We start from the raw sequence: 14730 nt of genomic DNA on the forward strand, positions 1-14730 counted from the left end.
CATTACACTGAAATAAGTCATTCGTTTCTCTATTCCCTCTAGTAACTGCAAACACATACATGCAGAGAAAACTTGCCTCTTCCATTGGTTCCTCAGCCAGCCAAATGGTAATACCTGAAGAAATGCTGACATTACCAATTATAATAATTGACTGGGAAACTGGTTATTAGATAATCCTTTGATTTTAGGTAGATCTTGCAGCTTTTGCTCATTAAAAAAAAAAGCAGCAACTGAACTGGACTCGATTATTTCTAAATTAGTAATTATCTTATACTCTAATAATCATTTGCTTTGTGATAATGGATATGCAGATTTTTAAAAATTAAAGAACTCTCTTGAAATGTGACTTAGGACTATTACAAATACTCCTTTTTAAACTACAGAAATACTATACATTGCCCCAAACTGTTCTACTCCCCCTGAATGTTTCAATTGGAGGGGGGAGGGCACAGGTGTGAGTGGTAAGAGTGTGTTAGGAATTTCTAAAATCTATCTTCTGTATTTTCACAATGTCTTGGAATAACAGACTCCTAGATCTACTTCCTTCTTTTGCTGCAGAGCATAACCATACTTATACTGACTTGTTCTTATTATCTTCAGGAGGCTCCACAGCTTTAAAATATCAAGCTTATCTTTTTATGCTTACTTCTGTCATGTGAGATCTGCATAAATAATTAACATTACCTTCTTTTAAATTTTATCCCACATCTCATTCATCTTACATTCCAAATTCAACACTTGGTTACTTTATCTTCTTCTCAGTTGAACAAATACCCAAAATGTTAACATCAATGTTGCACTGAACCTACTATTTTTTGAAGACTCCTGAAACTTGTGAATCTTATATGCCTAAATCACCATCGTCAATGGAAATGTCTTTCGTAATCATGAATAGATGTATCACAAGATTTAAAAATCACACAGGGTATAGAGGCTATCCTTATACTAAATTAAAACTTTATTGAATAAAGAACACTCTCCAGAACACATGATCTGATGGACTAGGTCTACGTTACATGCAATGAAGCTGAAGATGACAGTAGTTTAACATGGAATGTCAAACAAACGAATTAGTGTTTTTCATTGTACAAAATTGTTTATGTAGCTGACATGCAAGGAAAGTATGATCCTCTGCATTTTCACTAATCATCTCTGATGAGTTTTAAAAAGGCATTTGAAGACACTGGTGGATTTCTTTAGGGTATATTTCAAATAAATTAGTTACATGTGTACTACTGAAACTCTTTCAACCTCTCTTGCATTCCAAATAAAATCTTAGTGCAAACATCAAAGTTGCTGGTCACTCCAAAAGACTGTCTAACTCATAACAGAATACAAGTTCTTAAAGTGTATTAAGTAGGACAAAACCAAGAATACCAGTTACTGCAGAATTCATTTAGGCACACTTAAAAGCCCACTCTAAGCATTTCTTCTAAGTGTCTCACATTAATTACTAAAGCCTCTTTACAGTACTAAAATTCTATCATTCAAGCATCCATGATTACATTTCAGAAGAAAATCATCCATTTCAGCAATAGCATTACTGCTATATTCTAAAAAAGAGAAAAAAAAAAGGAAAAATCATAATTAACAAAACCAGTATCCACAATAGGATTCATAGGGGAAAAAACACTTAGGGGAAAAAAGAAGTATGCTTTACTCGCACAGCAGGAATTATATAATGTAAACACCATATTGGCCCACACCACAAAAATCCACGAGAAAGGCTCAAATTTGAACACTGTGTGTGCATTATTTTCAAATCTGTGTTTGTTGAGTTTATACTGCTCTGCTTGTACCAATACATGACAAATAAAACACACTCTTCCACATACATACACATACAAGTGATTGTTAAATATTGAGCATGGCTTGCTTCCCTGACTCTAATTCAAAAAATGTTAAGTGATATCCCAACTGTTTTAAAAATGTTTATAGAAACCATTAATGAATGTGAACAGTAGTTGAGGAATGATGAAAAAGTGATGGCATTAACAGGATGCAAGTAGATGTAAAAGAATAAAATAATAATAATGTACATATGACTGGCTGAGATTTGAAAATGCATGGAAAATCTTCTTCTGTGGGCCTTGTCTGAACCTTTAACTGATACCAAGACTAGAAAATAGTATGACAAGTCCACGGACACCTGGAGGGTCAGGCCTAAAATGCTTACCTTCAAAGTGCAAATTTTAACAATGGAATGTTTTAGCAGGGATATTAAGGACAATCTTCCAACTTTTTCTTGGTAAAATGAAACAAGATGTCCAAGAAGTATTTTTTTTCCTGGCCAAAGTTATTTCAGTTTCATGGTAAAACAAAAACAAAAAGTATTTAACCAAAAATATCACCCACTCTTTCACATACACAGAACTATTCGGGGGGGGGGGGTGTATGGGAGAAAAAGCCCTTAGCTATGTATCACCTAATGCAATTTATATTTAGAACTTAAGTTCTTTCAATCAACTACATTAAATACCAACTTGTACCTCCCTTATCCCCTCCCTCTCCACCCACCTATCCCAAACACCCCCAACGAACCCAGGTATTCTAATGTCTTTTGTTTTCTAAGCCTCATGATAAAGGCTGTTGAGTACCACCTCCACTGGGACAAAATGAACACCTAAGGTGCACTTTCTACAGCACCTTTTCTTTTCTCCACAACTGAGCGGAATTTCAATGCTTTCAAGCCTGGCTCTAGATCTCCAGGTCATCAGGCCGAGGTCGGCTGCTGGCACGGCTGCTGGCTCTGCTGGAAGGCCGCTGGTCCACAATGGCTAGTGGCTGCAGTTCATGACCAGGAGCTAGTTTTTTAGAATTCTGGTTGTCATCAGTGAAATCAAAAGGCTGTGCATGGGAGTTGGAGATGGTGCTTCCCGCCTGCCCCATTCGATTTTGCTCTGCACTGTAATTAGCCCAGTTCTGCTCACTTGCTTGTTTGTTGTAATTGCGGCAGGAAGAATTGTTTCTGTCTCCAGTAACCAGCTTGTACCCAGGAGGAGACATGGGTGAGAGGGGAGCCGTGGGTGAGGAGCAGCCATTGAAATATGCGTATTTCGGAGAGCCACAGTCTTTGGAGGGGCTCAGTGGGCCAGTGGTAGCATGGTAAGGATCGCTCTTCCCCTTCACACGATCCTTAACACCCTTGAAGAAGACATAGAAGAGCTCGATGATGTTCAAGGCAAGAGACACCAAAGACACTACCAGCATGAAGATGATGAAGATGGTTTTCTCTGTGGGGCGAGAGAGGAAGCAGTCTACCTGATGAGGGCAGGGATCTCTTTTGCAAGTGTAAACGGCACTCAGGCTGAATCCATAGATGTACCACTGGATCAGCAAGAAGGCCACCTCGAAGACAGACTTGAAGAGGATACTGATGATGTAGGTTCGCAGCAGGCCCCCTCGCATTTTCACCTTGCCGTGCTCTTCAATACCATACTTGAACTTCTTTATTTCAATCTGCTTCAAGTGCATCTCCACATTGACACCATCCGTCTGGGCAACTTTGAGTTCCTCCTCTTTCTTGTTCAGTTTCTCTTCCTTACGCATCACGTAGAACACGTGAGCCAGGTACAAGAGTGTGGGAACAGACACAAATATGATCTGTAGGACCCAGAAGCGTACGTGAGAGATCGGGAAGGATTTGTCATAACAGACGTTTTCACAACCAGGCTGTTGGGTGTTACAACGAAAGGCAGACTGCTCATCACCCCAGGCTGACTCAACCGCAGTCCCCAGTAGCAGAATTCGGAAAATGAAAAGGACAGACAGCCACACCTTCCCTCCAGCAGTGGAGTAGGCTTGAACCTTGTCAAGGAGTTTGCCTAAGGCACTCCAGTCACCCATGTTGCCTGGGTATCACCTGAAAAGAAACAAAAAGACAACATGATCACGGACTACAAATTATCAGTTAAAATGTATAGCTGTTTCCAGTCAATAGTCAAAATATTACAAAAGATCCCTTATCTTTCTAACACTTTACAAAAAAAAAAAAAAAAATTCTAACTCTTCCTGTCCCATTTTCCCCTGCAAATAAGTCTCACGATTTTCCTGAGATACGGTAAGGCTTAGAAGCAGAGCTGACATGCCCAGTAAGCTGCAACCTCAACTTGCAAAGATATGTTACTTGCTCAACCACTGCCCCACCATGTGACTTGAGAAACTGTCTATGCTAAGTACCTCTGCTTATTTTATCCGTCTGATAAATTAGGACAATTCTTGCCAGGTAGGCTTGTGTCTGGATGCATGCCTAAGCAAAACGCTGAAGGATGGTATTCAAAAAGTACGGGTTTAAGAACTGGGATAAGAACACCCATGAAAACACACACACACAACCTGTTTCCAAACCTCAATCTTATTTATACAGCATTTTATTCCTAATTGTACTCTAAACTGTTTCCCCTTGCTATTTCAGTTGTATTCTGTGTATATTCTAGATTATGATCATTTATACTTGTTTCTTCTTAAGCAGTGACTTACGTAGTTCAAAAGTCTGCCTTCTGCCCAGAGAAAAAGTATGTTGTACTAAAATACACCATTTTGACATAATGTGTCATTATGTGCAGGAAACTACTTTCAAAAAATTGAAGATTACATGCACATCACTTTTTTTAAAAGATCTGTTTATTTTAGAGAGAATGCGTATGCATTCGAGTTGGGGGAAGGGCAGAGGGAAACAATTTTGAAGCAGACTCCCATGGAGTGTGGAGCTCCACATGGGGCTCAACTTCCTGACCCATGAGATCCAGACCATAGCTGAAACCAAGAAACAGAGGCCTAACCCACTGGGCCCAGGAACCCCGGCACAACACATTTCAAGTAAAAGTTCAATCTGTCTCAATAGTAGTTATAGCCTAAGGGTGGTAGGCATTTTAAAGTGTTATCTCTAGCAAAAATGACTGGCCTTTCATCTTTTGACTGCTATACGCTTTCAATTTCCCTGAGGGGCTTTGGAACCTCATTCTGTACATGAGATTTCACTTTGTCAATACCTAAGCCTAGGATTTCCCCATTGCTGGGGATAAGAAATGGACCCATGTCTGTGGAGACCACAGGGATCTCAAAAGTTATTTAGCTAATTCAATTTATGCTAATTGCCAATAGTTCATTTAACTGATGAAAGTTGCACTCTTCAAGGTATAGGAAATACTCAGCCATCAACAGAGCCACAAGACCTATGATACCAAGGCTAAGGATTTCCAATGCACCACACTGGTTTTAAATTATAGTAAAGCTGGATTAAGGCTAGAAATGTTTTTATGCTTTGATACAATCTTAGCAAGGGCGGAGAGCTGGGAAAAAATGTGTGACATTACATGTGGCAGCCACAGAGACTATAGTTTAATTTTCAGCAGAGTATTAAGTGGAGAGTAAAAAAAAGGATGAAGTGGTCAAAGATTATTTAATAATCAAAAACAAGCAAAGACTTTCCAGGAGCTCAGTAATGAAATTTTAAGTAGTGCAACTGAAAGTAGAGGATTACACAGGCTTCTTGGAGATACATTCATTACACGAATACGAAAGTTCCTCATCTGGTACTGAATTATGAACCACCTTCTCCTTGGAGGAAGTAAATGAAATCCAAGGGAGTCTTCCCCCTTTCCCCCATGCAACATTACTTTGCCATTTAATACCTGCACCTCTGGGTTGCAGAGGCCAGAAAAAGTAGAATGGAAATCTGGCCTGGGATTTCCTGGATGGAACAAAGAAATGGCTGATCCATAAAGCAAAACTACGTACCAGCTATCTAAATTAGCAGCTGATGGGTGTCTCTGATGGCAACCCAAAGACTGGTGCCAAAGAATGCTAAGGGAAGAGTGGGAGGTGGGTGAGCAGGTCACAGAAATACTTTTCCAATGGTCATAAAAAAGGGAGCTTCCCTTCTACTTTTGGGAAGGGCCATTTTAGATTCTGAACTGACATGTTACTGAAACTGATATAAAAAGAGAAGTCAAAAAATCAAAAAAGAACAAAGGGAAAAAAGAACAAAGGCGTATAAGGTTGACAAAGAGAGTCAAGGGAAGGCTCGAAGTGATAGGGAGTAATTGAGCTTTGATGGACAGTTTGATGGTTGAGAGGACGTGAAAGAAAAAACCTACAATTTAGTAGAAAATACTACCCTGGGAATGAAGAAGTACAGTCCATGAGGGTCAAACAAACACAACAGAATTTTTGGAGCTTTATCAATAGATAGTTTCTATGTGATGATGTGTAAATTGGCCTTAATTCTGTTTGCAGAGAATTAGAGTATTTTGCCAGTGTCATCTGCTTTTGCTCAGTACTCCAACTGCCGGGAGGGAAGGGGGACCGCAAAAACAATCAACTCTAAAATGATAAACTGTCTGCATACATCTCATCAAATTCACTCAATGATCGAGCTCATGTATTACTGGGCATACTGAGAGGTCATTTTGGTGTTTCATCTTGATTCAAGGTTCAAAGTTAAAATAAGATTATGTAGATACTCATGGCAATTAATTACTAAGCTTCAGTATATTCTATGGAAAATAAAACCTGACTTTCATGTAATTCTGAGATTCCAAAAAATACCCCACAGTGCCACAGTATGTGATTTGGGTCACTGAGCAGTTAGTTCACTAGGTAGTAGTTCTTTATTAATATACCAGCAACTTGACTGCAAAGTTGTATTTTCTTTAAGCACCCACACAACTGCCATTTGCATTAGTAAGTTCTACTCTTTCAACTGGATGAGATGAATTATCCAATTAGACATCTAGTATGCTGTAACCAGTCATTACCACTATCACAGAGACCATCAGATAATGTTTAATGTGATGGTTAAATGCTTGTGATTTTCAAGGAGAGGTAACAAAAATAGTTACCTTTTCTGGTAGGTGTTCCCTTTGTTGTGAGTCAAAAGTTTTATCGACTAGCTGATCTCCCCAAACCCATTCGTATTTTCATTTTTCCAGGTCTTAGTCAATTAATGTCTTTTTATAAATACTAGGCATAATTTTATGTTCACAGAATCCCTGGCATTGATTTACAGACTATATCCTGCATTCATATTCACCAGTGTAAGACAGGTGTATTTTTTACATGATACATGAGAAGTGCACAGAAGTGGAGTCAGCTGAATGTTCCCAGGTTGCAACTTTGTAGGTAGAGTCAAGTCTTAGTTAAGGAGTTATACAAAGTTCTCATTAGAAGCAAGTGCTGAAGCATCCTCCTCTGTCCTCTGTGCACCGTATTAGGTCACATTTTTCTTTGTTCTTCATAGCCTTCTAAACTAGATGTCAAAAGCCACATATATGTGAGCACGACCTGTCTGGAGATTCCTGAACCGCATCACAATCACTTGGTAACATTTGTTAACAAACTGGCACTCGCCAGCTTGATGGAATCCGATTTTGGTGAGTGAGAAGTGCTGGGAAATTAGTTTGTCTCTTTTCTCTTTTGTAAACAAATGCACCAGGTTGTTTCTGAAGTTTCAGGCCAGGAGGCAAGCCAAGGGTTCCTTGACATTTTCGGTGCTTTCTTGTTCAAAATATTTAGGATTGGGGAAATGTCAGAAGAGTAGAAAGAGACAGAGTATCTAAAAAGGGCAAAGGGGTGGCCCCAGATCAGGCGCAGAGGCTGTCTGGGCACCTGGGAATGAAGCTCACCCTTCACCCCTCCACTTCCATCTGACGCTCCCCAAGAGCACGAGGACTCAAACACCGTATTTAAAATGAAAATAAAGCTTCAATTTCAAATTACTTTTGACTAAGCACTTCAAGAAGATAAAGAGAAAAAATCTTGAGGGCTAAATGTTTAAGAAAAGGACTATGTAAGTTCCTCATAAAAATCATTATATATGAGCGCCTGGGTGGCTCAGTGGGTTAAGCCTCCACCTTCAGCTTGGGTCATGATCTCAGGGTCCTGGGATCGAGTCCCACATCAGGCTCTCTGCTCAGCGGGGAGCCTGCTTCCCCATTCTCTCTGCCTGTTCTGCCTACTTGTGATCTTTGTCAAATGAATAAATTAAATCTTTAAAAAAATCATTAAATAGAGCTATTTGGGGAAAAGGGTAATGCTGTGTGTGTGTTTAATACACTAAAACCAAAAAATTTTAAGCCCCTAAAGTAAAATGTAAACCTCCTAATGTTTTTCTATTAACTTTAACCCCTGTCCCTTGACTGAGGGGGCTCAGTCCTGACCATTCCTCTACAATTACAACAGCCAGATGTTCCTTGGTAATACTAACATCCACACATAATTAACATAACCCACATTCATTCTGTCAGCAAATACTACAGGCTTTATCCTCACCCCAAAACCCAGTCTGACGGAATCTCACCACCACCCCTGCTCCTAGCCTGATCTTGGCCATCATCACCTCCTCAGGTTTCAGGTCACTAGCCTAGTCACCCCTGCTTGCCAAACCATTCTCCTCCAATGGCCAACCTCGAGAACAAACAAGCTGCTCTGTCCTGCTCAGCTCTGTTCGGTCTTTGTGGTTCACCTCCTCACTTCTGTAGGTCTCCACTTTGGTCTCACTTCATCAGCCAGCCCTCCAGTCTGGGCGCTTCCTATTCCCTTTGTCCTGTTTTTTTTTTGTTTTGTTTTGTTTTTTGTTGTAGGTTTTTTTTTTTTTTTTGCGGGGGGGGGTGGTGTTTATTTGTAATGATCTTTAGCTCTATTTGAAATATTATAGATACTTAACCTGTTTGTTGTTTATCTCCTCCATGACAAGGACTTAGTACTATCTTGTTTCTCTCAACTGGAATGTGAGCCCCACTAGGGTGTTCCTTTGTCTACTGCTGTCTCCAAAGTACTTAAGAGTCAGAGACTCTAAATATGTACCTATTAATTGAATTAAAGGTGGCCTGTACCAAAAAAGGGGCCGGGGCACCAAATTCCATTCACCAGTGTTGTTTACTACCTCTTTGGGGGATTTTCTTACATAAATCCGGAATTTCTAAGTTTCCATTTAATTAAATATGAGAATTTCATAGTAAAAACAAAAGTACTGTTAGCATCTCACGTTATACAGACATTAAATTCCTTTCTTTTTTTTTTTTTTTTTTTTTAAGATTTTGTTTATTTGACAGAGACCACAAGTAGGCAGACAAGCAGGCAGAGAGAGAAAAGGGAAGTAGGCTCTCTGCTGAGCAGAGAGCCTGATGTCCGGCTGGATCCTAGGACCCTGGGGTCCTGACCTGAGCTGAAGGCAGAGGCTTTAACCCACTGAGCCACCCAGGCGCCCCCAGACATTAAATTTCCAAGTGATAATTGCTAAAACTGAAAACTCTCTGTTGAAACAACATGCTTCAGATGATTCCTGAACAGGCAATAAGGACTGATATAAGGAAAAAAGGTTCTTAAACAAAGAGCCTCTTGAATTATGTGACATCACAGTAATTTGGGATTCCTGCTACATTGCGTCAGGTATCACAGTATTTACTCAATCTATTATGTCCTTACAGCTTCAGACTGTAAAACCACCACAACCAGCACCTTGTGCCGCCATCCCCCCATTCTGCCGTATTCTCACTCTGACTGCACTAAATGATATAATCATTACCAAGAATAACACCAGAATGCCTTGCAACAGAAGAATGGGCCTATTTAAACTTGTTTTTATTTCTAGAACGACAGATCTTGAGGTAGGCCTGGGGCTCTGAAGGGGGAGAGCAACAGCTGAGAGCAACCCTGGGTGACAGGGCATCTCAGTGTAGCCGTCTATGCAGGCAATTAAATTGGGTACCATGCCAAGTATTCCCTATTCATCAAATAATACACAAACTTTGCTTCCTTATACCTGGGCAGTTAGCCTAACTCTGTGCTGTTATCAAACTACTCCATTCAAACATCTATTCTATTTACAATTCTGCTTCTTGGGTCTCTGATTATCCATAGATTCCTCTGTAAAGAATGATACCATTTTATTTCCTCAGGCATGATGCAGGGCACAGAACTGCATGGGGTTTTTTTGGGGGGTGGGGGGAGACAACCTGTCTTTCCTTGGTTCTTACCCCTGTTTATCACATAGTCAATTAACACCAACGTCCACAAACAGTGAGATGACATGGATGTTGGGGGGTGAGGAACTCTAAAGACAGAATGATGCCTACCAAAGAGAGTCAACACCCTGCCCCAATTCAGCAGCTACCACTCAACTACCCGCCAAGAGAAGTGCCTCATGGTCACTTCAGAGGTGCTAAAGAAAAACCCTAAGCCAGAAGCCACAGGCAAAAGCTATGTTCTTCTACTGTGATCTGATGGGCTTCAAAGATGTAATTTCTCTCAGTTCTTGGTGTTCCCCTCCACTCACCTCCGAACTATTTCTACTGAACAGCCTGGTTATTTTGTCATCACGTAAACACACCATTAGGGTACTCACAAGTGTACTGATTTATTTTCTTCAGTGAGCACTGAATAAGATAACTCACGCACTTAAGAGCTCTAAGAGCTCAATAAAGTTTAGTTATTATTCTTTAAAAGATCTTTGGATATAGATACAGCTCATTTATTTTCTTATCTTGAAATATTTTCTTTAGCAAAACAGCAACTAGGAAATTATTAACATTTTCCTAATGGTGATCAAAATCGGTTTTCAAGATGCTCTTTTATTGAGTACAACACTGCAACCTTAGCAATCCCATATAGATCTGTGGGAAGGAAGAATTTACCCTTTATCTGCTGATAAGGAGGGGAAAAAAAAACAAAGAATATCTGCCTGTCTTCATTTCTACTTGAAGGCATCTTCCCCAAATCATGGAAAGCGCCCTATCCTTTAGAATGGATCTGGCTCACAGAAATTGCTAAAAACAGACACACACACAATAAAACCCCAAAACACCCCATTCTCTATTACTGTGAATTTTAAGCATTCCATAAAACGTTTTTTTCTAGAAATTACTTAGAAAACTAGGGAAATTTGGATATAAAATTTACAGAAAAATTTAAGGCTAAAGCCAGTGATAACACATTTCTATGATTTGTTTTTTCATTTTCGCAAAAGATAACATGTACACACATAGCCAAATGGCGAATTTAGACAGGCAAAGTGAAGACTTTAGAGAGTTAGCCCAAGGGTCAAAATATATGTACATATATATTCAATTAACCTCCCATGAAGGGGAAACCCTGGGGATTTTTTTTTTAACTTGATTTACCTATTTTGAGTATTGGCCTTAATGATAAACACTAGATAACTACGCTTCCCTCCAGAGCTGAACTGCTGTCTGTGGATAAGCTTCAACAATCTATTTCAACAACCAAGAGTCTTGGAGAGAAGTCAGAACAACAGGAAAGGTGGAGTAGAAGGTATTAATCACTGGTGACTTTCCTATCATTCCCTTCCCTCCGGTATCATATATAAAAGGCTTCATACCAAGCTACACCTCTGGATATTATAAAAGAAAGGAAGGAATGCACTGTATCATGAGTTTCCATTCTTCTCTATGCAGGAATTGGAAACATCTAAGTAAGAAAACAACTCTCAATATCTGCAAACACACCCTTTCAGATGCTTGCTACAGAGTATCTTTGAAACCTTGTTCCCACAGCAGGTCAGCAATGTAGGAATCAATTACATATTAAAGGGTGAAAAACTGAGTGGATGGGACAGCTGTGGTGATAAACTCTGAAAAGCATTAGAAATGTGTGGAACCTGTGAAAGAAGTAGGAGCACAACCCTGCCACTGCCATTTTCCACACAAAGGACAGGTGACAGCTATACTCTGACTTTAGGAAGTACAAAGCATCACACATACACACTGCCACGACAGAAACTACCCCTGCCATTGGTATAATTTTCAGTCAATTTGGCCTACCTAGAAAAATCAATTACACTTCCCGGGAGGTATTTTCTACCTAACCAATTTTTTTTCATTATTTGAGATGAAATTAATTTAATGAAATCTTTCTTTGCATTAGGACAGGCTTTTATTTTCAACAATCCTCGTACAAAAGTAAAAATTAGGCTTCTTTAAGAAATATCAATCCATTGTTCAAATTCCAACAGGGGACTTGGTGATCAAGTGTGTCTAATTTTCAGAGGGTGAGAGGAAGCATCTTTTTATTACTAACTTGGTTGGTGAAACAGAAATTAAACCCACCTCCAAATAAATCCACATCCACCCTCTTTCCCACCCCCACTTTGCACTTCTAAAGAGAAGCACAGGCACGCCTCAGGGTGAGGATGAGTACAAGGTGGGTCCGGGGAGATTATGATAAACTATCAGAGACGCTCGGCAAACGTTGGGATACTTAAGAAGTTAGTGTGAGCAACCCACTGCTCGGAACTCAAGATTTGAGTTTCCGAATTCTCTACCGATCTGCCTTTGGACACGTCATTAGCTCTTTCCTCATTTCATTACAGGCAGGCACCCCCCCCCCCCGGACTCTCCACCCCCATTCTTGGGAAGTTTCGAGAACTTCTAAGAGAGTTACAAGTGCAATATAAATAAGCACGGTAATTCCCAAAGGACTCAGATTGCCTTACCAAAGTTTACACAGTAGGATGCAGCAAGTTTAAGAGAAAAAAAGAGGGGGGAACAGAAGGTAAATTAGATGGACACGTTTAATTTAATTAATCGTTTGCTCTTCTTTAACCATTTGGCACGCAGTCCATCCGCCCCTGCTTCTCTCCCCCTCCCCTTCCTTTCCAGTGGCTCCCGCGGACCTGAGCCCGATTTGGCTGGTAAGGATTTCAGGGAAACAAGTAAAACCTCAACAAACCCCGGGGCTCGGGCAGCGCAGGAGTCCCCGGCGAGCCCGACAGATGCTAAGATGGCAGAGGCGCCCCTCACCCCCCCTCACCCCACCCGCCTCCGCCTAAGCTTTCATTTTTATTTGCTTTTCAGCATTCGCCGGTGCAAATACTTCAAACCTCAGGCTCGCACCAAGAATTTAAACTAATTACTTTGGCCTGTGAAGTGTGAACAGATAAAATCCTTAACGGGCACGAAAATGCACGGTTGCATTTCTGGCTAACAGAATGAGTGTTACCAACAGGAGCATTTAAGAAACTCAACACTTTAAAATAAAAAAAATCAACGTAATCACTGCCTACAAGCAGCACCCAAGCAACTCCAACCCAAAGTTGCCCTACAGTTCTGAAGTCTGTTACAGGTTCGGACAGGCATTAGGAGGGGTCGCGGGGCGGAGTGTGGGGGGGGGCTAGCTCCCTCTAAGGCTCCGCTTAAGAAATTTTGTTCCATATTCTTTCTAAGAGTTTCAGTCTTAGGAGGCGGTTTTGGAAACGCACCCTGGCATTCACTTTTGTTCTAAACGTCTCTTCTTCCCTTCTAATGCTTTGTAAGTAACCGCCACCCATTCAAGGGATTCATCTGCTGAATCGCCAACGTGGTCGAGTAAAAAAGGTGGCTCTCCTGAGGGTATCGTGTTTCCATAGTGGTTGCTAACAAAATAACTACTTACTGTTGCTTTAAAAACCTCAGTATTACAACTCTGATTTTTTATCTTTTTGTTTACTGGGGGAAAATTCTAGGAAGGAACCACGTGGAAGTCAAGTAACCGCAAGGTCTTAACAAAGCACTTTGTTAAGAAGTTTGCTTGGCCGGGCTATAGAACATCAATCATGATTTACATATGAAAAAGCAAGAAGTGTAGAATTCTATAGCAAGCAAGCTAAGCAAATTTGCACTTTGATTTTTGTGATGTTGTCCGTCAAATCCCCAACCCAGGCCCCAACCGTCCCCCCACCCCAGTCACAAAACACCTAGGCTGTTATCCATTACCAGAAAAAGTAAAATTACACTCTAAAATGAAGAACCAAATATCCAGTAAACTGGTGCTTTATTCTAATCGGAAAGGTCTAGATCTTATTTTACCTGTTGCATTACTGTTAGAAACTTTTCAACAGTTAAGAAAATACTGAACATTCAATTTGAAATTTATAACTAGAGACACATTTTTAAGTACATCATTCTACTTACAGTATCATATCAAAGCTACAGTTAAAACATTTTAAAACTTTAGAAAACTGTTACGTGTAGAAAAAGAAACGAATAGGTAAAGTTTGTTTTGTTCTTTTTTTAACTTACTCTTTCTCTTAAAAGAAGGAGGCACGCCAAGTGATTGAACTCCTTGGAGGATGAAGTAAAATGAAAAAGCAAGTTCAGGCACTCAGACCTGTCTATTTAAAGTTTAAAAGTCTGCTGCTGTTTGGTACTTTCTTCACTCCTTGCCCCTAATGAAAGAAAAGTGCTGATACCTCGTAAAAGCTTTTTTCTAATTGGAGCACAGAGCTTTTAAAAGTTTCAAGCCACTGACTCAACGAGGAGGAGGGGCTGGGGAAGGGGAGGGGCAGAGGAAAGGCGGGGAGGAGAGTGGAGAGGAGGCCGGTGAACGTGGAAAAGTGGGGGAGGAAGGCCACAGAGGAATAGCCAGGTTGAGATCAAGTTGTAGTTGAAATTTGCTGACCAGAAAAATGGAATAGCATTAGAGACATGAATGCCATTACTTGTATTTACTCTTTATAGATAGCAATTACTGGTTTTAGTTTAGTGATTGTTTCACCAAAAGTCCAGGGATAATAAAAAGTTCTGTATTTTATAATATTATAATCTTTTCCTAAATTATATATATTGCATATTTCATGTTGCAGTAAATAAAAATGGTGGAACAGAGTTTAGCCAGTGCAAACTTGTTTCATATTGGCCAACGTGTGTGAAGCTAAAGGTAGGTGTGAGTTATTTGATGATCTAATTCCTTTCCTCTTGATTTAAGTAGGGACAATTAACAAAGGAACCAGTGGGA

General features: G+C 40.1%; 1 protein-coding gene across 1 annotated transcript; it reads right to left on the reverse strand.

Moving 5' to 3' along the window:
* Positions 1 to 940: 940 nt before the first annotated feature.
* On the reverse strand, positions 941 to 14216 carry GJA1 (gap junction protein alpha 1). The gene is made up of 2 exons (XM_013063233.2): positions 14016 to 14216; positions 941 to 3862 (listed from the first exon to the last, which is right to left on the reverse strand). The coding sequence occupies exon 2, from the start codon at positions 3844 to 3846 to the stop codon at positions 2698 to 2700; it is 1149 nt and encodes a 382-aa protein (XP_012918687.1). The 5' UTR covers positions 3847 to 3862; positions 14016 to 14216; the 3' UTR covers positions 941 to 2697.
* Positions 14217 to 14730: the final 514 nt, after the last annotated feature.

The sequence above is a fragment of the Mustela putorius genome, unplaced genomic scaffold (genome assembly GCF_011764305.1).
Source record: "Mustela putorius furo isolate JIRA1106 unplaced genomic scaffold, ASM1176430v1.1 tig00003863_pilon_pilon_pilon, whole genome shotgun sequence".
NCBI classification, from domain to species: Eukaryota; Metazoa; Chordata; class Mammalia; order Carnivora; family Mustelidae; genus Mustela; species Mustela putorius.

Coding starts and splice junctions, on each gene's coding strand:
- GJA1 (XM_013063233.2), bottom strand. CDS start 3,846: ATGGGTGACTGGAGTGCCTTAGGCAAACTCCTTGACAAGGTTCAAGCC.